This window comes from Monodon monoceros, unplaced genomic scaffold (assembly GCF_005190385.1).
Source record: "Monodon monoceros isolate NGI ecotype Baffin Bay Population unplaced genomic scaffold, NGI_Narwhal_1 Super_Scaffold_9, whole genome shotgun sequence".
Lineage (NCBI taxonomy): Eukaryota > Metazoa > Chordata > Mammalia > Artiodactyla > Monodontidae > Monodon > Monodon monoceros.
The window spans coordinates 29,431,944-29,458,426 of record NW_021703786.1 but is presented as its reverse complement, the minus strand read 5'-3'; the positions used below and the strand labels follow the sequence as shown (position 1 = coordinate 29,458,426).

Genomic DNA, 26,483 nt, shown 5'->3' with positions numbered 1-26,483 from the left:
TGTACGACTGTGCCCTACACAGCGCTGTACAGTAAAGTGCACAAAGCACAGCCACTTGTAGAGAGGGCGCACGCACGTGACAACGTACGCCAGACACATAAACTAACTTACGTGATTGGACGTGCAAACACATGTTCGCATCTTTGAAAGTTTGCAACTTGACGGTTTGTAATGTCTTCAACTTTCCATCTTCAAACCTACAAACTTGGCCCCCACCACAGTCCAGCTTCCACCCGCCTGGACTCCAGCCTCAAGTTGGCGAGGGCTCTCCTCCTGTGTCGGGTTGACCCTCCACCATCTGTGTTAAGGATTTGGATCCACCTCCAGTGCCTAAAAAGCAGTACCCCGCTCAGACCAGAGTCTCCTATCCACCATGTGGGGTTCTCCTTCCTGTCTGCAGCTTGCAGTCTCTCCACCCCTCCTCTCTGTCTCCCAACAGATCAGCCCTCTCCCCGAAGCTTTCTTTCCTATCCAGCCAGGACCCGGGGAGTCATAATCTAAAAGCTACTCTCTCATGGTAACCCAGATTCTCTTGTCTTCCTGGCTTTCCGCCCAGCAGAACTCCAACCTGGATTCACACTCTGATCTGCCTGTGCAGTGTCCCCTCCCCCATGCTGCCTGCTCCCCGGCCTGGCCGACAGCTGCTAGCCAGTGTCTTATTCCAGAGTAGAACGGTGCGCGTTGTGCGTCAGCTGGGCTCCCCACACCAGCCATCTCCTTGTCCTTGTCCAGCTTCCATCCTGCTCAATGGTGATTCCAGAGCGTCACCTCTTTCCTCAAGCCTCCTCTTCTCCCTGCCATACCTCTGAGAGAGGTGCTTCAACTTCCCATGCCCTCAACTACAAAGTCACCTCTGGCCAGAACTGTGAAGGGTGTGGGGTTTACCCTACGTTCAGGCTAACAGGTCAGCCTGCTACAGTTTTATGGACGCTGGCAGAAGAAACGAGACTACAGGGTCAGAGACAAAGGACATGACTACTCATGACACAGCAAGCAACATAGACTTCATGAGAAGTCTTGCCCCTCCTTGCCCCTCAGACCCCACAAGGGTGAGGCAGAGGGACCTAGGAGGTGCCACACAACGGGTTTGCTGCACGCTCAATGGGTCTGCAGCACAGCTGAGGAACCCTGAACGAGGAAAAACAGAATCTTCTACAGTGGGCTGCAAGCAAACCTGCCCTTGCCCTAGAGGGAGGCATTAAAAATTATGCTGGGGGGGCTTCCCTGGTGGTGCAGTGGTTGAGAGTCTGCCTGCCGATGCAGGGGACACGGGTTCGTGCCCCGGTCCAGGAGGATCCCACATGCCGCGGAGCGGCTGGGCCCGTGAGCCATGGCCGCTGAGCCTGCGCGTCCGGAGCCTGTGCTCTGCAACGGGAGAGGCCACAACAGTGAGAGGCCCGCGTACAGCAAAAAAAAAAAAAATTATGCTGGAAGTAAGAAAATCTGCCCTCTACTCCAGGTGGGGGCATTATCTTTATCTTCCAAGACCGGTTGCTGTCTACTAACGTTCTTGGAAGGAGTCTGGGACAATAGGCAGTTAGAGCCTCTGCTATCATGTGCAAAATAGGCCCCACCCATTGAGGCCTCCCAACGTACTCATACCCATGCATCTTCATCTGCACCCCTGCAGGCTCTCCTCCAGGGAAAGCCGGCCTCCCTGCTGTGTGCTCCCACCTCTTCTGGTCTTGCTTTTGCAGCCATCTCCTCCCTATCTACAGGGTCCTTATCCTGGCCTTTGAACACGCCCCCAAATATCTCATCCTGAAAAGCAAAGCAAAGCAAAACAAAGTCAAACAAAACCTCGGTTGAGCTGACCCTCTTAGCTACCCTTTCCTTTTCATCCTTGTCCTTGGTGGGAAGTCCATGCTGTCACCATTTCTTAATGAATCTGGTTTCTTTACCTACTTCACCACTGAAACTGTCCCCAGTGAGGCTACCAGGGCCTTCATCATTCCCAGTGGGACAATGGAGCAGACATTTTCCAGTTCTAGTCTTGCTGTGTCTGCCTCTGACTCTGAATTTGAAAAAAAAAAAAAAAAAAAGAGTCCGCCTCAGGGCTACTTTTAGGCTTTGTTAAATCCAACATCCAGCCACTCCCACGAGGTGGTTCCTGCTTCCTGCCTTTTCCAATGTGAGTTATGCTTTCTTGTGTGGACCTGAAACAAGCAGACGGACAGATATTTCTCCAGCAAAAATGGTTTTATCTGACCTACTGTATAGCACAGGGAACTATACTCAATATCTTGCAGTAACCGATAATGGAAAAGAATCTGAAAAAGAATGTATATATAGATATCAATATGTACAATATATAACTGAATCACTTTGCTGTACACCTGAACCTAACACAACATTGTAAATCAACTACACCTCAATTAAAAAAATAATTGGAATCAGCAGAGAATTGGAATTCAGGGTCTGCAACTATGGACCATGTGCAAGTCCCCCAGGGCAAGGGAAGGAGATGGCTTTTATAGAGGGGAAAAGGGAGTTGGGAGGGCTACTCCATGGCTTTTTCATTGGTTGAGTCCTTGCCAGGAAGGAAGAGGAGTCTTTCTTCTTCCTGTTGGGTTCTGCAGCCCTCGCAGGGCATGAGAACTACCCTCTTCCGTCTCCCGGCTCTATTTAATTGAAGTTTCTGTTTATTAATTTTTTACGCCTGCTTCTTTGCTTGTCTCCTATATTTTTGTTGGAAACTGGACATTTTAGATAATATATTGTAGCAACTGGTGCTGGTTCCCACCCCCACCTCCTGGCCCCAGGCTTATAGTTACTTGCTTGTTCAGTGACTGGCTGGCTTATTTTAGTGACGCCTCCCCCCTCACTACCCTGAAGTGTTAAAGCTCTGTTGTCGCTCAGCAGGAGTGTGCAGTTCAGGGTCTGTCCGCAGCCACCCTGGGACTGCACTGACTGGCTAGACTCCCTTCCCCTCTTTCCCTGACCACACCCAGCTGTCAAGATCCATTAATTGACAGCTGTTGATCTATCGCTTACAAAAATGCCCTGGGACATAAACTGGTCTACAGGCTCAGGCTTCTTTGAAGGAGCAGCTCTTGAGGCTGTTGTCTGCTGTTTCCCTCCCTGGTTCTCTCCTGCAAACTAGCTGGCTTACACTTTAGCCTGTATCTTCATGGACTCTACCAATCTCCTCCCAGTTACCTTTCACCACAACCTCCTTTTTTGAGAGCATCCTTAGGCTTGAACTTCTTCACTCTCTGTTGCAAATGAAGTCAGTTCCTTTGGGAAGAGATTAGACCTGTCTGTTTTATAGCCTGCTTCTAGCCCTAGGCAAAATCTCTGAGCCTGGACTCCAGCTGGGGGTGGGGACAGTGATGTGTTTCTCTCTGCCTGATACCCCTGTTTAGGAGTTGACCATGTGGCAGAAGAGAGGCAGTAGCCTCAGGTCTTCTCTGCTTGCCTCTCCTGGCATGGAACCACCACTTTATAGCCGGGGCAGGGATGACCAAGGTCCCAGTATCCTCAGTGACACAATGCCCGAGGTGGAGCCCCCGTTCCATGACTGGGGGCTGAGCAGAAGGGAGTCCCACCTCTGGGTCACACTTGCCCAGAACTTAGCGTCAGCAACAGGTAGCTGGGGCAGGATGAGAAATGCTGATGTATTGCTCCTCCCAGAAAGCAAGCCCTCTGACCAGAAACTGATGGGAGAGGGAGCCCTGTGCGCTTGGCTGTGACAATCTAGAGTGGAGTTTTTGTCTCCACTGGGCTGGGAGTAGGGAAAGAGGGCGCAATTTTGGCTCAAAGACTCTTTATCAACTTTTAGTAGATTTCCTTGAATAGATGTTTCTTCATTTGCTGTATATCCTTAAGACTGTTTCCAGATACTTCAAATGGTTATCTTTTTATACTTTTCACCAGTTTCACTGCATAGTGGGTCTGTAGAGTTCCTTCGGCTGTCATGCTGGAAGTTTATCCCCTGCAATGGCTTTTCTGTTGATATGTTATCTTACAATTCTATTGTTTGAGTCAGGGAAATTTGAATACAAACTGGATATTTGGTGAATCTAAGGAACTGTTAAATTTTTTAGGTGTGATAACATTATTTTAAAGAGTTCTTACCTCTTAGTAATACATACTGAAATATCTACAGATGAAACAATATGATGCATGGGATTTGCTTAAAGTAATCAAGTGTGGGCTATAAGTGGGGAGGGGATGGGGACTACAGATGAAACAAGATTGGCTATGAGTTTAGGTTATGTTGTATTAGTGCTTATAGTAATTATTATTAATATGAGCTGCATAGTAGGAGTTCATAACACTATTCTTTCTACTTTTGTATATGTTTGAAATTTTCCATAATAAAAAGTTAATTTTTTTCTTTTGTCTACATGTGAAATATACTTCGTTAGATATCTTAGAAATATGTCATCAATTGAATTAAAATCTTGAGCATATATACATACGTTTCACCTAAGATTAAGTTTTACAGAACCGAGAGATCAAACTTCAAGTACTCTAGGCTCTGAAAGAATTTTTATAAGCATCTTTGTAAAAAAATGTTTTTTACTAAAACCAATTATTTTTCAGTATCTGAAATGGCATGAATTTAAGCAAGCTCCTCATCAAAGTTTATCAGATGTTCTAATTATGCACCAGAAGCTAGTTTTGTCATTTCAATCAAATCCATTTTTAGATGATTAATTATTTTATGAGAAAAAGCCATGAGGAAAATTGTTCCAGTTGTATTTCAAGAATTTATAAGAAGACAGATTTGTGCACTGAATTGAAGCTGAGTAGAAACTGAGCTTACAAAAAGAAAATACAGCTGATGACAAAATTTTGAATATCAGCTGGGATGTTCTGGATCAGTCAGACTATGGATTAGCATTTATGATTCAAACAATTAGTGCCTAATGCTTTTCAAGATGTAAAACGTTTCTTTTTTTTTGCATTCTTCTCTATAGACCTCTTAATGGGAAGTTTTTTTTTTTCAATCCCTTGAAAATGTCAGCTTCTTGAAAAAATAAATGTTATTTTGTCAGAAATGAGGAACTAGTTTTGACAATAGATAATTTGCCTATTTATATGACAGTGCAGTTGATAAAATTTTGCACCATTATAATTGGTCTCGGTAACAATAGGAAACAAAAATGTTAAAATTATGAAACTTAGAGTGATTTCATCATTAATCTCAGTTGTGCTTCCATAATATTGTATTTATTATAATGAATTAACTATTCCCAGAATAAATCACAGTGATTTATTAGTTTTCTGTTTATGATGCTTAACACTGTTCACTGTGATTTTGTTTTTTATTAGTTTGGAATCCAAATTGAATCCATTTGTTATCTTTTTTTAAAATATATTTATTTATTTTTGGCTGCGTTGGGTCTTCGTTGCTGCATGCGGGCTTTCTCTAGTTATGGCGAGCGAGGGCTACTCTTCGTTGCGGTGCGTGGACTTCTCATTGCGGTGGCTCCTCTTGTTGCAGAGCACGGGCTCTAGGCAAGCGGGCTCCAGTAGTTGTGTCCTGCGGGCTCAGTAGTTGCAGCACACGGGCTTAGTTGCTCCGCAGCATGTGGGATCTTCTTGGCCCAGGGATCAAACCTGTGTCCCCTGCATTTGCAAGTGGGTTCTTAACCACTGTGCCACGAGGGAAGCCCTGAAATACGTATATTTTAGTATACAGTTCAATGGATTCTGAAATTGCATATGCTCATGTAACCCACACCTGATCAAAATGTAGACATTTCTATTATCCATCCAATCAATCTGCCGTTGCCTCTAGACACAACCACTGTGCTGCTTTCGTTCAGTATAAATTAAGTTTAGATTGTTCTAAACACACGGTCCAAATCACACAGTCTGTATTCTTTGTGATTATGTGCATTAGCAGTTTGTTCCCTTATCTTGTAAGTATTTATAGTTCCATTGTATGAATATACCACACATTGTTTATCCATTCTCTTACTGATGGACATTGAGGTTGTTTCCAGTTTCTGGCTAATATGTACTATGAGTACATCCGCTATGAACATTGTTGTACCAACCTTTTTGTGTGCATATTTTTATTTCTCTTGGGTCAATATCTAGAGGTGGAATTGCTGTATCATAAGGAAGGTATATGTTTAGCCTTAGAAGAAAGGGTCTGACTTATTTCCAAAACAGGTTTGAATTTGTCTATTTCTCTTTTCAGTTTTGTCAGTTCTTTTTTTAAAAAATATTTATTTATTTATTTGGTTGTGCTGGGTCTTAGTTGTGGCGGGCGGGCTCCTTAGTTGTGGCATGTGACCTCTTAGTTGCGGTATGCATGTGGGATCTAATTCCCTGACTAGGGATTGAACCCAGGCACCCTGCATTGGGAGCGCAGAGTCCTATCCACTGCGCCACCAGGGAAGTCCCCAGTTTTGTCAGTTCTTGTTTCACGTAGTTTGAAACTCTGTTATTTGACGCACTGTCTGTTTCTGATTATATTCCTTGTCCTGAGGTCTATTTTGTTTGGTATTAATATAGCCACTCCAGCTTTTTTATTATTAGTGCTTGCATGGTTAACTTTTTTCATTCTTTTAATATATCTTTGTTTTTATATTTAATGTGCATCTCTTATAAACACAAGACCACATATATGGTTGGTCTTGCTTTTTTGTCCAGCCTGTCAATCTCTGTCTTTTAGAGTATTTAGTACATTTATCTGTAATATAATTATTGATGTGATTGTGTTTATGCCCACTGTATCACTGTATGTTTTCTATTAGTTTCATGTATTCTTCATTCTTTTTTTTTCTTTCCTACTCTATTTTATCTCCTCTATTGCCTTATTGGCTGTATTTCTTTGGGCTATTTTGAAAATGGTTGTTCTAAGGTTTACAGTATTCATCTTTAGTTTATCATAGTCTACTTTTAAATGACAGCATGCCATTTCACATATAATGTAGAAACCGTATACTTCCATTTCCCCTTCCCATCCTTTGTACCAATATTATTGTACATTTTACTTCTACATGTGTTAAACACCCTATAGTTCATCACTGTTGTCTTTGCTTTAAATAATCAATCATCTTTCAAAAACATTGAGCAATGAAATATTTACCCACGTATTTATCATTTCCAGAATTCTTGCTGTCTTCTTGTAGATCTGAGTATCCATCTGGCGTCGCTGGTCATGACTTTTTGAGCTGTGTGAGCTCTGGTTCATTCAGCTCCCCGATTCTTAGTAGTTGTTCTTTCTTTGGTGGTTTTCCTTTGCTTGGCTCTGTGTACTCTTGCACTATACTGGCTCAAATTAGTATTCACCAATAGACTCAGATTTCTGACTCCTTCCTGCGCAAATCCTTGTCTCCAGTACCCTGACCTTTTTTGTCATTTTGGCTTCCCAAGGTATACCCTATGAATAAGCAGCTTACAAGTCAGGAGAGTCTGAACTCTTAATCCCTCTGCTACACTGTTTCCATGGAAATTCTTTTTTTTTTTAATATATATTTATGCAACAAGATCTCTTTTTAAAAATTTATAATTTATTTATTTTATTTTATTTTTGGCTGTGTTGGGTCTTAGTTGCGGCACACAGGATCTTCGTTGCGGTGCAAGGGCTTCTCTCTAGTTGCAGCACGCGGGTTCCAGAGCATGTGGGCTCTGTAGTTTGCGGCACACGGGCTCAGTAGTTGCGGTGCATGGGCTTAGTTGCCCCATGGCATGTGGGATCTTAGTTTACTGACCAGGGATCGAACCTGCATCCCCTGCATTGGAAGGTGGATTCTTAACCACTGGACCACCAGGGAAGTCCCGTCCGTGGAAATTCTTAATGCTAGCTAATACCGTGGACTGAGGTAGCCTTGAAATGGTGTATGATTATGGTGTGAATGTATGTCTGTGTTTTAGTGGATACACACCAAGTACATACTTCCTTTCCCTTTCTGTCTTATGATCTGTGTTTATTCTTTCCTGTCTATCCAAATTTATATACAACTCAGAACAAAATATGTTCCCATTTATCTATACTCTAAATATCATAAAAGCTATCAAAATACCATAGAGAATTTACAGTAATAATTTATGATCGTAGTGGGGGGCACTTCAAAGTCTTCATGTGCAGCCCAAGTTCCTGGAGAAATTTAAATTGTGTCAAAGTTGCTTTACTAGTCTGTAAACTTTGTGGTGTTCAGATTTGCTAACCTACTGTGTAATGTTCAGCATAAAGCAATGCACTAGAAAATTCTCACGGGTTGTAGATGGACTTCAATTTTGTGTTTATATTTCTCAGTTGAAGAGATAAAGTGCCAATTCCCACAGGAGCAGGGGTGGGAGCAGCCCCTCTTCTTCCCTTTGGTTTTCTTTTAACACTAGCCACCCCTTAGTATACTTGTATTTAGTTGAGCATTACTATGGCATGTACACAGGTCCAAATGCAGGAACTGGTCCTTTGCGAATTCACAATTGAAATCTGCTCATCTGTAGAAAATACAGTCATTGGTAAAAGTGTCCATTACGTTTTGAATCCGCAAATCTGAAACCAATTTTCTTTTTCTTTTTTTAAAAAATTATTTATTTATTTTTGGCTGCATTGGGTCTTCGTTGCTGCGTGCGGGCTTTCTCTAGTTGCGGCGAGCGGGGGCTACTCTTCGTTGCGGTGCGCAGGCTTCTCATTGCGGTGGCTTCTCTTGTTGCGGAGTATGGGCTCTAGGCGCGCGGGCTTCAGTAGTTGTGGCACGTGGGCTCAGTAGTTGTGGCTCGCGGACTCTAGAGCGCAGGCTCAGTAGCTGTGGCGCACGGGCTTAGTTGCTCCGCGGCATGTGGGATCTTCCCGGGCCAGGGATCAAACCCATGTCTCCTGCATTGGCAGGCAGATTCTTAACCGCAGTGCCACCAGGGAAGTCCTGAAACCAATTTTCTTAATGTAAAAACGAATCTATTTCATCAACAAATGTACTGCTCTTGTGGGGATGCTGGTAATGGTGGAGGCTGTGCATGTGAAGGGGCAGCAGATCTATGGAAAATCACTGTGCCTTCCTCCCAGTGTTGCTGTGAGCCTAAAACTGCTCTAAAAAAATAAAGTCTTGGGAATTCCCTGGCAGTCCAGTGGTTAGAACACTGTGCTTTCACTGCATGGGCCCGGTTTCAATCCCTGGTCAGGGAATTAAGATCCCCCAAGGTGCGTGGCATGGCCAAAAAAAAAAAGTCTTAAAAAAACCACACAAATCGATTCGGCTAATACTGAGTGGAAAACAATAAAATTCATATGTAATGGAAATTTGCCTTATACTCAGCTATCTAGAATCCAAACACCTGATTATTTTGCAGTTGTCAAGTAAACAGAGGGAAGGGTCTCCTTCCCACCATGGGAGCTGAAGGACAGTCAGTCCTCTCCCTGCCGGCCGGCAGCCAGAGCACAAGCTCAGGTGGAGAAGCTTCTGCCCCCTGGATGCTCCACCTGGGCCAATTGGGAGATGCAGGGATAAACATGGATTTCTTGTAAGTGATGCAGAAATTTACAAGGATTTCTTGTACATGATCAAAGCCCATTGGAGTTCTGGCAGATACCTGGTGGGAGTGACACAGTGGTGTTGTCCCCAGTGGACAGTTCCAGTGGCAAGATCGAAGTTGGACACAGGCTCAGCTCATGTGACAAGTCACATGACCACCTATTTGGACTTGACTTTATACCTGAGAGCACTGAGAGCTGGGCTCAAAAAAAGAGGACATAATTGAAATTGTGTGTGTGTGTACACAGGGGTATATGGTGAGGGAATTGCTAGCCAGTGGCCTTCAGTTGGTACCCAGAACTGCACAGCCCTGCCCCACCCTCCCATCTGCTCTGGCTGAGTCCTCGTGGGGAACCTCACGTACCTGCACTTTCCCCAGAGCACAAGATCAGGCAAGGTCTCCTCTTTGCTGCTGGTCCTTGTTGACAGTTGCCGACCTCATCAAAACAAATCAAGTCCTCACTGCCTCCTTCCCCAGTGAACCCTGGAGCTCAGATGTTCATGCCAAGCCTTGTCTGCTGGCCTCCCTGGCTGCTGCAGTCGGGGAGAGAGAGGGGCAGGGATATGAGCTCCAGCCACCATCCCCCTCCAAATCACTGGACTTGGCCCCCTCGGATTAGACAAGGAAGGAGAGAGGAATGCCAAGGCAGAAGATACCTCTAGATACCTCCAAGGCAGACCCTCAAAAGGCAGTAGAGTGGGATGCTCAAGAGGGTGGATTGCAAAGCCCACAATCTCAGCTCCACTGTTTACTGACTGTGAGCTGGGACAAGTTCCTTAAGTCACTATGCCTCAGTTTCCTCATCTGTAACATGGGAATGATCACAGTACCAACTTCATAAGAATTGCTACTCTCATTAAATGTGCCTTCAACAGTTCCGGAAATGTAGGAAGCACTATATAGACGTTAGCTGTTTTAGTCCTGTGTAGGCTGAAAAGTGACATGTCACGGACAGACTGGACCACGAGAAAGATGGGGCTCTTTTTGGTGAAATGCTGTATCTGCCCACGCTACCAGCCATCCGATGGTGTGATAGGAGTGCTACACATGAAAGCCTGGTGTCACCAGGTGTGTTGCTGGCGGATATGCTGCAACAAGTCCTCCCACCCTCAACTGCCTTGAGTGTACACACTCCTCCCAACAAGAGGTCAAGGCTGTTTCCCCACCCCTTAACTCTGGGCTGGCCTTGGACTTCCTTCAGCCACTAGAATGTGGCCAAAATGACAGTGTGTGCCTTCTGACAGTCGGCCTCAAGTGGCATTGTAGCTTCTGCTCCTGTGTTCTTGGAACCCTCTGCCACCACGTCCAGGAGCTCAGGCTAGGCCCCCTGGAGAATGAGAGGCCTCACAGAGGAGGATGGAGGCTCCCAGCTGAGAGCCAGCATGAACCAGACAGAAGTGTGAGGCCATCTTGGACCATCCAGCTCCAGTGCAGCCTCTGGAGGCCTGCAGCTGCATGGGTGACCCCAGACCACAGGAGAAGGGAGCTGAGCCCAGCCCCAGTTGTTGATCCATAAAATCATGAACAAATATGTGGTCATTTTTTTAAGCCTTCAGAATTTGGCAGACCTGGAGGACAGCTTCCCGGGGAGCTGGGTTGTTCTTAGGCCCTGTCTTTGGGGCGAAGCTGCTGCTGACATCTGGGGGCCCCAGCAACAGTGGCACTTCCTCCCTCGGTTTCCATAGGGGGCTCATGCTGTGCTGTTTGTGCAGCCTTTGCCCACAAATGTGGAAGCAGTTTTCTTATCACATCTCAGATCCTAGACTCCTGGCCTGCTTGCTGAGGAAATGCTAAGTTCTCAGCAGCCCAAAGAGGACAGCCAGTTTAGGACGATTGCACAACCAGAGAGCAAGCTGAACACCCCAGGTGTCATCACTGAAGTAGAAGGCGGGACGGGCGGGAGGGGAACTTTAACCAAATGGTTATGAGTCCTTTCATGGAGACTCTATTAGAACATTAAGAAAAATGTTCTGGGACCACCCGCCCCCCCCCAAAAAAAAACACCTTTATATATTTTTTTGCAATTTATTATTTATTTTTACCATTAAAAAAATTTAAGTACAGTTGATTTACAACGCTGTGTTAGTTTCAGGTGTACAGGACTTTTATTTTTATATTTCTAAATTTTTTATTTATTTATTTTTGGCTGTGTTGGGTCTTCATTGCTGCACGCGGGCTTTATCTAGGTGCGGCGAGTGGGGGCTACTCTTCATTGCGGTGTGTGCGGCCAGGCCGATTCCTCTTTGCTCACCTTTCCCAGAGGCACATGCCGGAAACCCCGATTGCCCAGTATAAGGAGTGACTGGGTCAGGGAGAAGGCAGTAAAGCCGTAGAAGGACGTCCGAGTACCCACATCCTGTTCGTAGCCCTTAATGACAGCTCCACTCAGTCTAGATGGAAAGACAAAATCAGACAGAACACGTGAGTGCAGAAGGGGGATGCGTGGAAAGGAAGGAGAAACCGGGAGACAGCACTGATTTACAGAAACTCTCTGGAGAGCCCAGGAACCCCGCCTTCCAGATACAGGCACGGAACACCCTCTCAGATCTCTCAGAAGAGCCCAGCTCTGCAGGAGAGGGGATGGGAGGGGGCCGGGGAGGGGAGCTCGCCGGAACAATTAGTCATGGCCGTCTATCTCTGGGCCCACTTGGGAGTTGTTCAGGATGCCCCCGTCGCCCACCACGGCACAGGTGACGCACCGGGAGCTCCTGGCAGGGAGGCTGGCCAGGAGCGGCTGCTGCTGGGGCGCGGGGGGGAAGCAGGGCACGACCTTCTGCACCACTGCAACGAGGGGGCTCCATTCAGAGCCCTGGAGGGGCCAGGGATCCAGTGGCATTTCTCCCAGGGCTGGTGGCCCCCAGGGAAGAGGCGGACCAGACACAAAAAGCATGGCCCTCTGCTGGGGCCTAGCACACACCCCGGCCCCCGGGGCCGAGGACTCACAGAAGTTGAGCTCCATGAAGCCGAAGGGTGGAGCGAAGGGCTCCAGGCGACCCCACTTGCTCTGGTCGAAGTGGCTGGAGTCCAGGAAGAGGGTGAGGTTGGGCAGAAAGAGATTCTGGAGCCAGGGTGACTTGGAGGCTTTGATCTTCACTGAGTCAGGGCAGGTCTACATGCAGGACGGGTCAGGCAGGGAGAGGCCCAGGAAGGCCGTGGCCAAGGGCTGGCTGGGCGGGGGTGGCGGGGGGCAGGGGCTGGCTGGGCAGGGGTAGGGGGGGCAGGGGCAGAAAGCAGGCCTCAAAGCTGGGAAGGCGTCGGTCTCTGCTACCCCTTTCATCCTATTCCCCAGGGCCTTCTGGCGCCCTCCTCGCCATCGATCGTCCCAGCCTACTGTGGTCAGGAGGGCTCCCAGGGAACCAGTGGTCCTCAGCCCTCAAGGCAAATGTACCTTCCTATGTGTGAGAGGAGTGGGCCAGTCTGTGAACATGCTGTGGGTCCAAGGGCTGTGCGTGGTTGCAGTGATGTGTGTGAACATCCATGCTCTAAAGGCTCCCTTCCAGCGCTGTGGGCCCCGGCTATTTCTCTAAGGGCCGTAGAATTATCTATGCAGGGAGAACAGGGCTGGCCTGGGTGTTCTTGTCCCTTAGTCCCTGCTGGTTCCTGGCCCTTCCCCTGCTGCAGGACGGGATTCCAGTGCAGGTCAGACTCTTTCACTGGGATTGATGACGCTCTGGGCTCCTAGGGGCCCAGGACAGGGCCTTCTCGCTCACAGCCTGGGACCTGCCTTCCCTGCCCTGCTTCTGGCCATTATAACAAGGAAGGATGGGATGACAGCAGTGCTGGGGGAGAGCATGGGTGGGCCGAGGCAGAGCTTAGGATGGGAATCCGGGAGGGAAGGGAGAGGTGGGGCCTCGGTGGGGGGGCGGGGGGGGGCAGGAAAAACTCCCCGTCTGGAGGCCGCTCACCTCCAGGCTGTATTTTCCTCAAAATCCCAGTGTGGCTCAGACTTGAAGTTGGCGGCCCGCAACCTCTGGCCTCTCTGGGTGGTGGGGCTCTGGAGAGGGGCTGAGGACGCGGTGGCCTGGGCTCTGTCCTTGGGTGGACAGCCTCTCTGGTGGTTCCTCTGACTCCCCTTCCTGTCGGCCCCGCTCCCGCAGGGGTCTGCACCCCAGCCTGATTTTCTGGAAGGGGCGTCCTTGCTGTGGCGGCCACGTTGCCCTGCAGCTTCGTGGGCACCATCCTTGGGGCCGTCGGCCTCGCACTCTGGTCCCCTGACCCTTTGGCCGTCCTCAGGTCCTGACTGTTCAGCGACGGCGCCTCCGTCCAGCCAGAGGCCACCCCCTCGACTTGAGCTCTCGGGGGCAGCGTGTTCCCCATGGCGTCCTTGCTCACCTGTGTCTCTGTTGCTGCCATCCTGGCTGTGCTGGGTGCTCTGCCTGGCTCCTTCAGCACTGGCCTTGCCAGCCTCCGCTCCTCTGCCCTCTCCAACTGTGTTGGCTGTGGCCTCGGGGGCTGTGTCCCGCATGCTGGTCCCCTACACTGACTCCATGTGGGCGGTCGTCCTGCTTCCAGTAGTGGGTGCCTGGGACGTAGCCTTTTGCAGTAACTCTGGAGACCTTTCCTTAATGTTCTCTGGATGCTGATTCCTAGAGACAGAGATGACTTTGGATGAAGGCTGAAGGCTGTAGGGACTTGAGAAGCATATCTAGTATCTATCTTTGTGTCTCAAGTGGACATCAGACCAGTCTCCAGGAGACACGAGGGAAGGGCCATCACCATCCACTACCCAAAACTAAGCTGCACTTGTTGGCAATGGGTCTGGAAACTTACTCTGACCAATAAAGAACCCTTAGCGGTGGCATGGAGTTTGGGGAGCTGGAACTGGTTGCCGAGGGCAGAAATGAACTGCTCACCCCCAGCTCTCCATGTTTGCACCTTTATGGCTCCCAGCGTCTGCTACATTCCCAATTGTGAGTCTAAGAATGAGTTTGTGTGAACCTAGTCCTGTCACCTCATATCTGTATGATTCAGTGGACCTTTTTTTTAAAAAATAAATTTATTTATTTTATTATTTATTTATTATTTTTGGCTGTGTTGGGTCTTTGTTGCTTCACGCGGGCTTTCCCTAGTTGCGGCGAACGAGGGCTACTCTTCGTTGCGGTGCGCGGGCTTCTCATTGCGGTGGATTCTCTCGTTGTGGAGCACGGGCTCTAGGCACGTGGGCTTCAGTAGTTGTGGCTCGCGGGCTCTAGAGCGCAGGCTCAGTAGTTGTGGTGCACGGGCTTAGTTGCTCCGTGGCATGTGGGATCTTTCCGGACAAGGTCTTGAACCCGTGTCTCCTGCATTGGGGGGCGGATTCTAAACCACTGCGCGACCAGGGAAGCCCCAGTGGACCTTTTTTTAAAAAAAAATAAAGCATAGGTAACAAAGATAACTTTGTCCACAGGGAAGAGGGAAAGACGCATTCCTGTTAAGACCATAGCTGTCAACCTTGATTTTTGAAAGATTGATGCCTACCAGGGCCCGGTGGGGCTCCCAGGCATGGAGGCCTTTTTGTCCCCCATTTCTTGTAGGCAAGACTCCAGCCTCCATGACCTTAGCTGAAAGGGCAGATTCGAACGGTTGCTAATCAAGGGAGGAGCAGCCAGGAAAGCACCTGAGGTGAGATTAAAGGGACAGAGAAGCTCATCAAGATTAGGAGAAAGATGACCACCTGAGGCCCTGTACACACCCTCATCTTGTCAGCAACCCCACCCTTTTGAAGCTCTTGCCTTGATCCTTACTGCACGCCCCTGACCACAGGCCTGACTATAAGACCTCTCCCTGTTCCCCAGGGAGGGGGGCACAGTTCTTGAGGCACTAGTCTACTGTGGCCCCCTTTGCCTGGCAAAGTAATAAAGCTCTCCTTTTCTACTTCACCCAAAACTCTGTCTCCGTGATTTGATTCGGCACCGGTGTACAGAGAAGCTGAGCTTTCGCATCAAGATCTGTCTTAAAGATGTGCTTTGAATCCTATCATGAGTCCATCCCTGCTTAAAAGCAAACTGTTGGAATTCCCTAGCGGTCCAGTGGTTAGGACTCGGCGCTTGCACTGCTGCGGCCAGAGTTCAGTCCCTGGTCGGGGAACTAAGATCCTGTAAGCCGTGCGGCGTGGCCAAAGGAAAAAAAAAAAAAAAAAAGCAAACTGTTGATTGTTGGAAAAATATACATACTTGGCAAATATTTGTCGAGAGGCCACCATATTTGCCACATCTCATGTTAGATGCTGGAGATGACGGATGAAAGGCGTGTTTCCCAGCCACAGGAGAGAGGAAGTCTAGTGAACAGACAGCCGTGTCATTACAATATGAAACACGTATTGTGCTGTGGAACGTTTGAGCATGGTAGGAACGTGAAGGAAGGAGCTCTGTCTGGGCACTGTGGAAGCAAGGACTTCCATAATTTAGGACTTATTTAGGCCAGCTTCCTTGTTCGTCCTTTTCTCACCACATGAGTGCCTTGCCCTGAGCATTCATCCAAGCCCTACCTGTGTCCCAGACTCCATCTTCTCTTTGAACCTCTCAACCCACAAAAACTCCTTTCCTCCAGGGACCTCTGCTGTTATGGCGTCCATGTAGTTATATAAAGAGTTTCTTGAGAAATCTCCATATGCGGCCCTTTTCCTAGCCCTTAAAATCTTGGGCAGATTCAGTAACTTTACAGTCACTGTTGGAGTCAGGACAATCCTAAATGCGTATTCATCAGAGAACAGAGCTTCAAATTACATGAAACAAGAACTGATGGAACTGAAGGGAGAAATGGACAACTTCAAACCCGCTTTGGAAATAAGTCAGGCCTTTTCTTCTAAAGCTAAACATACACCTTCCTTATGACACACCAATTCCACCTCTAGATATTGACCCAAGAGTAATAAAAATATGTGCACAAAAAGATTTGAACAACAATGTCCACAGCAGATTTACTTATAATTCATAATAGCCGGAAACTGGAAACAACCCAAATGTCCATCAGTAAGAGAATGGATACACAATGTGTGGTATATTCATACGTGAAGTGATTTATAAACTTTAGAGGATCCTCAGATTCACCACTGGCCTGAGACATGCAAATTAGAAAGAGAAACACGCTTTTACCTATCATATGATAAAACTTATAAACATTCACAAGATCCAGTGTTGCTACAGAGGTTGGAGAGAGTTAACTCACACACCTGTCGGTGTAGCCTTTTCTGAGGATGACTTGATGGTATCCAGTGACATTTAATGTGAACATAATCCATTATCTTGGCAATTCCACTTCTAGAAATCTACCTACAGGAATACTTACATAAGCACCCAAAGGTATGTGAAAAACCCAAGTGCCCATCAATAGGGGCTGGTTAAATAAACTATATCCATTCTATAGAATGCTATGCAGCCATGAAAAGGAAGGGAGTAGATCTATAGGTGCCAACATGGCACCAATGATATAGTGTTGATTTAAAAAGTCAACCTGTGGAACAATGTGTATAGTGTGATACCTATCTGTCGGTCCATCCATCCATCCATCATCCATCCGTCCATCCAACCATCCAACAATCTACCTGTCTGTCTGTCTATCTATCTATCTACCTACCTACCTATCATCTACCTATCTACCTATCTATTTCCCCATCTGTTGTAATGACTTGTCTAACATAAGGTAAAGAGCACAGATTATGGAACCAAAATGCCTGGGTTTGAGTCGGCTACCAGCCGAGTGAACTTGAGTCATTCATTTAAGCTCTCTGAGTCTCAGCGTACTCATATACTCGTAAGCATAGTGCCTGACGTACAGTGAATGCTAAAGAAGTGTTAGCTACAATAATATAGTAATTATTTGTACACCAAAGCATTAAGGGTAGAGATGGGGGGTATAATGGAGAGACCTTTATTTCTTGCTTCACCTTTCTGTATTTTTTAAAACTTCATGAGAGCATTTTTTTTTTTTAAGAAGATGTTGGGGGTAGGAGGTTATTAATTAATTAATTAATTTTTGCTGTGTTGGGTCTTCGTTTCTGTACGAGGGCTTTCTCTAGTTGTGGCAAGAGGGGGCCACTCCTCATCGCGGTGCACGGGCCTCTCACTATCGCAGCCTCTCTTGTTGTGGAGCACAGGCTCCAGACGCGCAGGCTCAGTAGTTGTGGCTCATGGGCCTAGTTGCTCCGCGGCATGTGGGATCCTCCCAGACCAGGGCTCGAACCCGTGTCCCCTGCATTAGCAGGCAGATGTGAGAGCATGTTTTACTTTCAAATTCTAAGAATAGTGAAACAAAATCATTCAAAATACATTGAATCTGGAAAGAAAGGGATCTCTCACTGCTGGAGATGTGTTTATAAGAAAACTGGTCTAGAGGGTCCTTTTGAAGAATTAGCTTGGGACCCAGAATTTCAGCCACCTCCCGAAGTGAGCGATCTCCCATTTTACTGACAAACGTCTCAGGGATTGTATGATTTAGAAATTAATGGAATTCACAGGATAAATCTTTTGCTTTAGGACACAGAGAATGGCATGTCAGAACTAACCCCAAAGCTGGGGTTATTACTCACAGTCCCAGAGGGGAAAATAGTCTTATTTTCTACTTATGCCTTCAGGAGTCCAGGCCAATAGTTCTCTAACTTCTGCTTCTACCTCCTCCATGTACAAGCTCCATGGCACTCTGTTTCCCTGTTACACCACCTCCACATCCCCCAAGTCTCCCCTTTGAGCTTCCTTGCCCGTGGTTCTGCCAACCTTCCTGATCGCTGACACCACTGTAAACACAGAGGTGTCTCAGATTTCCCCAGTCGTCCCTGGGCTGTAATTTTTCAATTTCTTCTAATAAATCACGGGGAAATTGGAAAGGGTCAGAATCTTACCTGGTAGGCGGTGTATTAGGTTCCTTAATAAAGGAGGGCAGGGCGAAGGGAAGAAGGTAAGCACAGCCCAAAGCAAGAGCCATTGGACAGCTTGGCCCAGGGCCTCATGATGGTGGGCGGGGCCATGCAGGGAACTTCTGGATGTCCTGGGGCTTTGATGTAGACAGCAAATAGTTTAACTGCTCGGATCTCCCGGCTGGGGTGTGCACACCCTTTTGTCTTAACAAGCCACGCTGGTAGATGCAGAGTCTATCAGAGTCTGTCAGGGAAAGGAGCCGCCTTCCCTGCATTATGAAGTCTTATAGGCTCGCATGGCTTGAAGGAAGAGAAACTCCTTCTGTTCAGACAAGTTCACCTTCTTTTTCTTTGTCTCTGAAGCCGATTTCTAAATGTAGAACTTAATGAGAAACACACACACATTACATGGAACCTCACTTTTAACAGGTTCCAAACCCTCGAGGACCCCGGACAAGTGCGTGGGCTGGAAGGGCCTTGCACAGACTCCATACTCAACATGAGTTTTAAAAGAAAAATACAGGGAACCCATTCAGGGTTGAGACCCCCGAGCAATCTTTCCCTGAAAGACCAGTGTGCAGCCATGGATGGGAGCTCTGAGAATATCTCATTTCCCGAGTATTTAGAAAAGTAGCTCTCAATCTTGGGTGCCCATTAGAATCACCCGAAGCTTTAAAACGTTCTGTTGCCCAGGCTGCACCTCAACCAATCAAACCAGAATCTCTGAGGATGGGTATTTTCCACGCATGGGTGTTTTTTAAGTTCCCCGGGTGATTCTGATGTGTGGCCACGTTGAGAAGCACTGATGTATAGCCATTCTGTTCAGCCTTCCCTGCCTCTCATCTGAAGACGTGCACCGTGAGATGCCTCACGTGCACGAATGCAACCCTCACAGCCACCCCAGGAGCTGAGCATTATTATCAGCCTCATTTTACAATTGAGGAAATCGCCTCTGTGCTCAGGCAGCTTGCCCAAGATCACGGCGTGAGCCACTGGCTTAGGAACCAGATCCACTTGGCCCACAGGCTGTATTCTTACTCATTGCACAGCAGCACCTCTGAGCCTTGATAAGAAAAACAAAACACAACACAGAACACTTGGGGCACATGCACAACTCAGAGAAATAATATCAAGATCAGTTGTAGAAAACATAGAACATTCAGGGATGCAGCCCTTCCTAAAGTACTGTGGATTTTCAATGTTTAAAATAACTGCTGACGGTATGGTTGAACCACGCAGGTGTCTTCAAGCAGTTGAAGTGGGAAAGGTGCAGCTTGGAACAGCAGGGCTTTGATGGACTTGGGACTTGGGTTTCCTGCTCACACATGGCAGTGTGCATCCCTCTGGACACATAGCTTCCAGTTCTGTACCCAAAGTTCTTGGCTTCCACCCAGGGGATGTGCCAATAAATGTTTAAACCACCTGCCCCAGGGAGGATGAAAAAGGTATGAACATGATACTGTAACTCGTGGCACTATTCCAGGGGATGGGCTGGAAAGAAAGAAAACTCTCTTAGTACTGATTCAGTCTCTGTCTCTCTCTCTCTGCACACCTAACCTGTAAGTGCTCAAACACTGACTCCATAGTAAACATTTTCTGAATAGACCCCTGTCCAGTCCTAACTCTTTGCCTTAATTGACCCTTTGCCCTCAGTTTGCCTGCGTACTTGGCACACACAATTCCCCGACACCCTGGTGCCTGTTTGCGATGCCAGGCAAAGGAAGTGCTCCGTGGGAAGGGACTTTCTTACCCACGGCATGGGTTTGCCTAAACAGAGTGTCTCTTTTACCTCACCCGTGTTTTGCAGAAGGCACTGGCCATCACTCTTCTTTCTGGCTTCCACAGAGCATGGAGATCTAGTTGAGCTCCTGAGCGCCAGCTGAGCTCCTGTACACAGCCTTCCTCTCACCACCTCAGGGGTAGGTTGAACTTGGAGTTCTTGAAACCAGCTGGTAGGGGCGGGTTCATTCAGAATTCTCGCTTCCTGGTTCTCAGGTTCCAGCCCAACGTGCTGCTGTGTGTGCCTGGGTTGGATGTGGGATCCAGAGAAGTATGAGTTTTCGCGCAAACTGACCTGACAACAGTTTTGTAAATATCATCACGATGTTCGTGTTCAGTAAGGTTTATTTTTTCTCTCCTTTTTAAGGGAAGGCTTTTGACTTTAATCTTCTTTAAGGACTTCCCTGGCGGTCCAGTGATTAAGACTCTGCGCTTCCAATGCAGAGAGTGTGGGTTCGATCCCTGGTCGGGGAACTAAGATCCCGCATGCTTATAATTAAAACAGGCTTATAATCTTCTTTATACACCAGCCCATAGGATGTGTGAGACCTTACCTGCAGATATGACTTGTTAAAAGATTATTTTCAGCAGCAGGTAAAATCATGACTCATACAGATATGAAACATGAAAATGTGTTACAGATTTTATTCCACTCATGAGAGAACCAGGCAGATGTAATAACTGATTCAAAACAGAAGTACAGAAGCACACACTAATATAGAGCAAGGACTGTGAAAATGAATTAGATGGGAGCAAAACTGGTTTTTCCACAGGGGGGAGGGAAATCACAGCCAGGGCGTAATTTGAATGCTCATAAGCAACCTACAATGTACAGAGTTGTAAAGTTGCTCACAGATGATGGAAAGCTAGGGACTTCCCTGGCAATCCAGTGGTTAAGACTTTGCCTTCCAGGGCAGGGGGTGCGGGTTCGATCCCTGGTTGGGGAGCTAAGATCCCACATGCCTTGTGGCCAAAACATAAAACAGAAGCAATATTGTAACAAATTCAATAAAAACTTAAAAAAAAAAAAGATGACAGAAAGCTAAAATCAGCTAACCTGGAGGGATGTCCTCTAGATAAGGCACATTTTTCCACAAAGCACTATAGTTTTCAAAAGAGAGTGAGCAGGGACTTCCCTGGTGGCGCAGTGGTTAAGAATCCGCCAGCCAATGCAGGGGACACAGGTTCCATCTCTGGTCTGGGAAGATCCCACGTGCTCTGCAACAAGAGAAGCCACCGCAATGAGAAGCCCGTGCACCGCAACGAAGGGTAGCCCCCGCTCGCCACAACTAGAGAAAGCCCGCGCACAGTAGCAAAGACCCAACGCAGCCAAAAACAAGTAATTAAATTAATTTATGTAAAAAAAAAAACCCACAGCATACCCATCCACAAGCACTAGAATGTTGTTTTTTAAAATAAATTTATTTATTTATTCTTGGCTGCGTCGGGTCTTCGTTGCTGCACGCAGTCTTTCTCTAGTTGTGATGAGCCGGGGCTACTCTTTGTTGTGGTGCTCAGGCTTCTCACTGCAGTGGCTCCTCTTGCTGTGAAGCACAGGCTCTAGGTGCATGGGCTTCAGTAGTTGTGGCATGCAGGCTCAGTAATTGTGGCTTGTGGGCTCTAGAGCGCAGGCTCAGTAGTTGTGGCACACAGGCTTAGCTGTGCTGCGTCATGTGGGATCTTCCTGACCAGGGCCCGAACCTGTGTCCCCTGCATTGGCAGGCGGATTCTTAACCACTGCACCACCAGGGAAGTCCCCTCCATTTTTTTTGAAGAGAAGTCAGGTGTTAATCTTATTGTTAACACATATCAGATTAATTGTTTTTATCTTGATGTTTTCAAGATTTTCTCTATCTTTGGCTTTTAACATTTTGACTATGATGAGTCTGGGTGTGGATCTTTTTGCATTTATTCTAGGTGAACTTTTCTGAGCGTTTTGGATGTGTGGATTGGTGTTTTTTCATCAAATCTGGGAAGTTTTCAAGTGTTATTTCTTTGAATATTTTTTTCTCTCTGCTCCTTCCCATCATGCACATTTCTCTGAGGCTCTGTTCATTTTTTCTCATTATGTGTTCTTAGTGTTCTTCAGACTGCATAATCTCTGTTGATCTATCTTCATGGTGACTGATTTCTTTTTCAACTCAAGTCTATTATTGAGCCTCTCCAGTGAATTTTCTGTTTTGATTATTATACTTTTCAACTCCAGAATTTTCATTTTTTAAAAACAATTTCCGTCTCTTTATTAACATTCTGTACTTCATGAGTCCTCGTTATCATACCTCCTTTACTTCTTAAACATAGTTTCCCTTGGGTTTTTTTTTTTTGCGGTACGCGGGCCTCTCACTGTTGTGGCCTCTCCCGTTGCGGAGCACAGGCTCCGGACGCGCAGGCTCAGCGGCCATGGCTCACGGGCCCAGCCGCTCCGCGGCACGTGGGATCTTCCCGGACCGGGGCACGAACCCGTGTCCCCTGCATCGGCAGGCGGACTCTCAACCACTGCGCCACCAGGGAAGCCCCTGGACACTGGTTTATTTGTTTAATTCTTAACTAATTCTGTGAAGTCAGCTTCCCGGTTTGTGTGTAGAGTATGCATCTCCTGATGTCTCTGCTCAGATTTTTCTTTTTCTTAAAAAATTAAAAAAAAAATCTTTTAACCTGATTTCCTACAGATCACCCCAGGTCAGCATAGCCACTTATTGGTCAAAAGTTGTGCTTAAGCCCCCTTAATCAGTTATATTTTTATTCCTCAACTATTGGATGTAGGTGTGTAGCTAGGAGACAGCTTTCACAGTTTGGGAGTTCACAGTTTTGCCCCATGTCCATCCCCTCTGAGGGGGTGCAGCCTTGGGCATCTGCACAGTCTTCCAGACCACCGAGGATGAGTGTGGTTTTATCTGGGTGCGAATCTCAGGAGTCACCCTGGGGCACAGCAGCTTACTGTTCCGCCGGCATTTGGTCAGAATTTGTGCGTCAGTCCCTTGAGCCAGTAGGGCTCCTGCTCTTTGCTGATGGATCTGTGTGGTGCGGAGAGTGCTCTCAAATCTGCTCTACATCCTGCTCTGACTGCTCCTGCATGGGTGCAGCCTAGCACACGCACCCACCTTCTGGACGCCCCAGGGGTGAGTGGGATCCTGGGAAGACTCTTCTTGGCTGCCTCTTTCCCTGGTTCTCTCTGTTAAACTCCTGGCTGGTCTGCTACTGTGCTGGTTTCTACTACTGTCATGGGGCTCCCACCCCTTTTAATTGTTTCCCCCAAATGTGCTTATGTCTGAAGAACCCACAGATCTTCACAGCATCCAGGCGCTGTCGCCTTGGATTTTGAAGACATAGGGCAAAGGATGTAGGGAAGCCTCTCTGGGGCTGACCAGTGTTAGTCATAAAAGTGTATGTTGGGGACTTCCCTGGTGGTCCAGGGGTTAAGAACTCGCCTTCCAACACAGGGGATGCAGGTTCAATCCTTGGTCAGGGAACTAAGATCCCACATGCCGCAGGACATCTAAGCCCACGCACCACAACTACTGAGCACACGAGCTACAGCTAGAGAGCCCGCATGCCACAACTAGAGAGAGAAGCCCGTGTGCTGCAATGAAAGATCCCACGTGCCGCAACTACGGCCCGATGTGGCCAAAAATAAATAAATAATAAATACATAAAATAAAAAACAAACTCATTGTTTAAAAAAAAAAGTGCATGTTGATGGTTATGGGTCGTGGTCGTGCTGTGGCAGCTATGAGCACCAGATCCAAGGGACATAGGTGCTCGTTGGTCTTTAAGTTTGTACTTGTATGTTGGTGATAGGGGGCCTTCTAAAGTGCAGGGTCCAGGGAAGGGGCTCTTGTCTGTGTCTCAAGGTGATATTATTCTATACTCTCTTTTGGCCAAACTTTCCTTTTTTTCTAGCTAGAATGCCTCTGGTTTTTCTTTGTAACAGGCTCAACTGACATATCCATTTTTTAGAGGTTTCTCACAGGAACACAAAGGCAAAAATAATATCGTTTGGTAAAAAAGGAAAAAAAATAGAACTTTAATTCATGGATCTTTGTTGTTTAATGAAGGAGCCGGTGACTAAGGGTGCCCTAGGCAAGGATTCAATATTAAGTTGGCTTTCTAGCCTTTCTCCCACACAGAATGTTCTATTTCCCGGTTGGTCACACTCAGCAAGTGAGCTCATCTTGGACACTGAATCTGGATCAGATGGCCTGTTGCGAGCCCTCTTGTCTTCTGGAAGGGCCAGGCAGACCCTGATAGACTTGTATGATGACACTTCTTCGGTCTCTGGACACAACTACAGTATTTCTTATTCTCTTAAGTCTCCAGTGTCAACAATAGAACCCTAGCTCATTTTCTAAGATCACAGCTTACCGTTCCTCAGGACCTGGGAGGTCATCTACCATCCCACTGCCTCTCCTTTTGGAGGAATTACTGTCTGAGGGAAAGGTAGATGTACACCTTGGCCCACCGTCATGGTAACAAGTGCCATCTAAAAGCAACATGACACAAGACCAAAGTTTTTGCTGGTGAATTCATTTACTTTACATTTATTGAGAAATTACTATATGCTGGACTCCTGGGGTGGGAAATGTAAACTGGTGTGTGACCGTGTGTCAGAAGACACGGGAGTCCACTGGAGGCACACAGGAGAGGGGGGTCTAACCAGCATGAGTGCAGAAATGTTCCCCATGCCTTGTTCCCGTCATGGCCAGCGAGACCCACAGAATAACATGGGACACAGACCCACAAAAGGCAGCACCAGGAAGGCTGAGGATGAGAATCAAGCAGAAAAACCCTACCCTGGCCACGTCTAGCGCAGATTTCCACCAGTACCCAGAGAGGAAGGGTTGAAAATTAATGGCCAAATTGCAGGACACCTGCAATGTTAAAAATTGTTGTGTTGAAGGTGCCTTGTGGAGAGGTTTTCAGGGTTGGCAGGAGACTTTTTTTTTATTTTGGCCATACAGTGTGGCTTGTAGGATCTTAGTTCCCCGACCAGGGATCGAACCCCGGGCCCCCTGCATTGGGAGCACGGAGTCTTAACCACTGGACCACCAGGGAATTCCCAGGAGACTTATTTTTAACAGTATTTCCTCTACATCAAGCACCTTCGATGCGGCAGGTACAGTGATGAGCAACACAGACCGAGTCCAGGTTAACCTCCTACAGCAGAGACTAGAGTCAATGAGCAGATAGGGATCAGTGCTGTGAGGAAAAGTGAAGGGCGTCGAGAGCTGTGATCAGGGACAGGCTGTCTGAGGAATGACCAGGTAAAAGAAGGAAGCAAGTCACGAGAAATCTATGGGCAGAAACCGGGCTGAGCCAGAAGAACAAAAATACAGGGTCCTGAGTCAGAAGCACGCTCCGCGCTTTTTAAGATGCATAGCAAGGCCAGGGTGGCTGGAGCTGAGTACAAAGGGAAGGAGGGGGAAGGGCAGCCGAAAACAAAATCTCCTCCCGACCCAGAAAATCTCTCCACAAAGGCAGAAGAGAAAGAAAACAATTTCATTGTTGAATAAGCATTAAACCAGAATTTGACGTGCCTCATAGGCAGTCCACTAAGAGGGGGCAAAGACAGGAAGACATCCCGCCCTTTTCTAGAACCAAGCGGATACAACTTATCGCAAACACGTTCGCGAGAGAAACAGTGACTGGTCCTCAAGTAAGAGGGCTAAGCAACCTTCTGTGTCACAGCACTCATCCTAACTTCCCTTGGTGGCTGGGGAGGCCATCTGTGTTCCCTAATTGGCTTTATCCAAAGGGAAATAGGCGTAGGCTCCTGAGCTCCCGGAGAAGCTGGGAGGTGGGGTGCTCCCGTCCTTGATGGTGGCATTTCAAAGGGAGGCTTCCCAAGTCCTTGAGAAAGACATTCCCAGATCTGGAGAGAGGATTCTTTAGCTTTAAACAGATTCACATACATTTCAAAGAGACAGGGAAAGAACGTTCAGGTTTTCTAAAGTAAATGCTCTAAGAAAAGGAAGGGGGAAGGACATCTCTTCCCTTACTTTCAACAGGAGAATTAAGCCTCTTATTCTTTCCTTGTATTTGCCCTTACCCTAGAAAACCAGGGTATGCGCTTTATTCTAATTGTGATGAGAAGCCACAGGAGGTCTTGAGCTGGAGAGAGTTCTAAAGGTGCAGTGGGGTTGCTGGGTGGAGACTCAGCCCCCAGGTTTGGCCAAGGGGATGATGATGGCGGCTCCAGGAAGTTGAGGATGATTGAAGGAAGTTGAGGAAGTTGAATTCCTTCAGGTTTGTGCCATATAACCCGAGGGTCTGCTAAACACAGCACTTGTGGTGATAAGCATGTGTGTTTCTTTTCCTTGTTTGGCTGGAGCCCCCAACTGCTGTACGATGAGTGTCACGTGGTCATTAGAGAACACGTCCGTCCTTCTTCCACGGTTCTGATTTTTTTCTCCAGGACAACCTCTCTCACACATCT

General features: G+C 47.1%; 1 protein-coding gene across 1 annotated transcript in view; it reads right to left on the bottom strand.

Annotated features, from left to right (window-relative positions):
* The window catches only part of ST6GALNAC1 (ST6 N-acetylgalactosaminide alpha-2,6-sialyltransferase 1), a 34,467-nt gene that overhangs the window by 708 nt on the left and 7,276 nt on the right, over positions 1 to 26,483 (bottom strand). Inside the window, 9 exon segments of the mRNA XM_029212890.1 lie at positions 11,689 to 11,831; positions 12,051 to 12,222; positions 12,385 to 12,551; positions 13,330 to 13,363; positions 13,366 to 13,485; positions 13,488 to 13,824; positions 13,826 to 14,027; positions 18,257 to 18,305; positions 18,308 to 18,408. Coding sequence (XP_029068723.1) covers positions 11,689 to 11,831; positions 12,051 to 12,222; positions 12,385 to 12,551; positions 13,330 to 13,363; positions 13,366 to 13,485; positions 13,488 to 13,824; positions 13,826 to 14,027; positions 18,257 to 18,305; positions 18,308 to 18,408 — 1,325 coding nt within the window.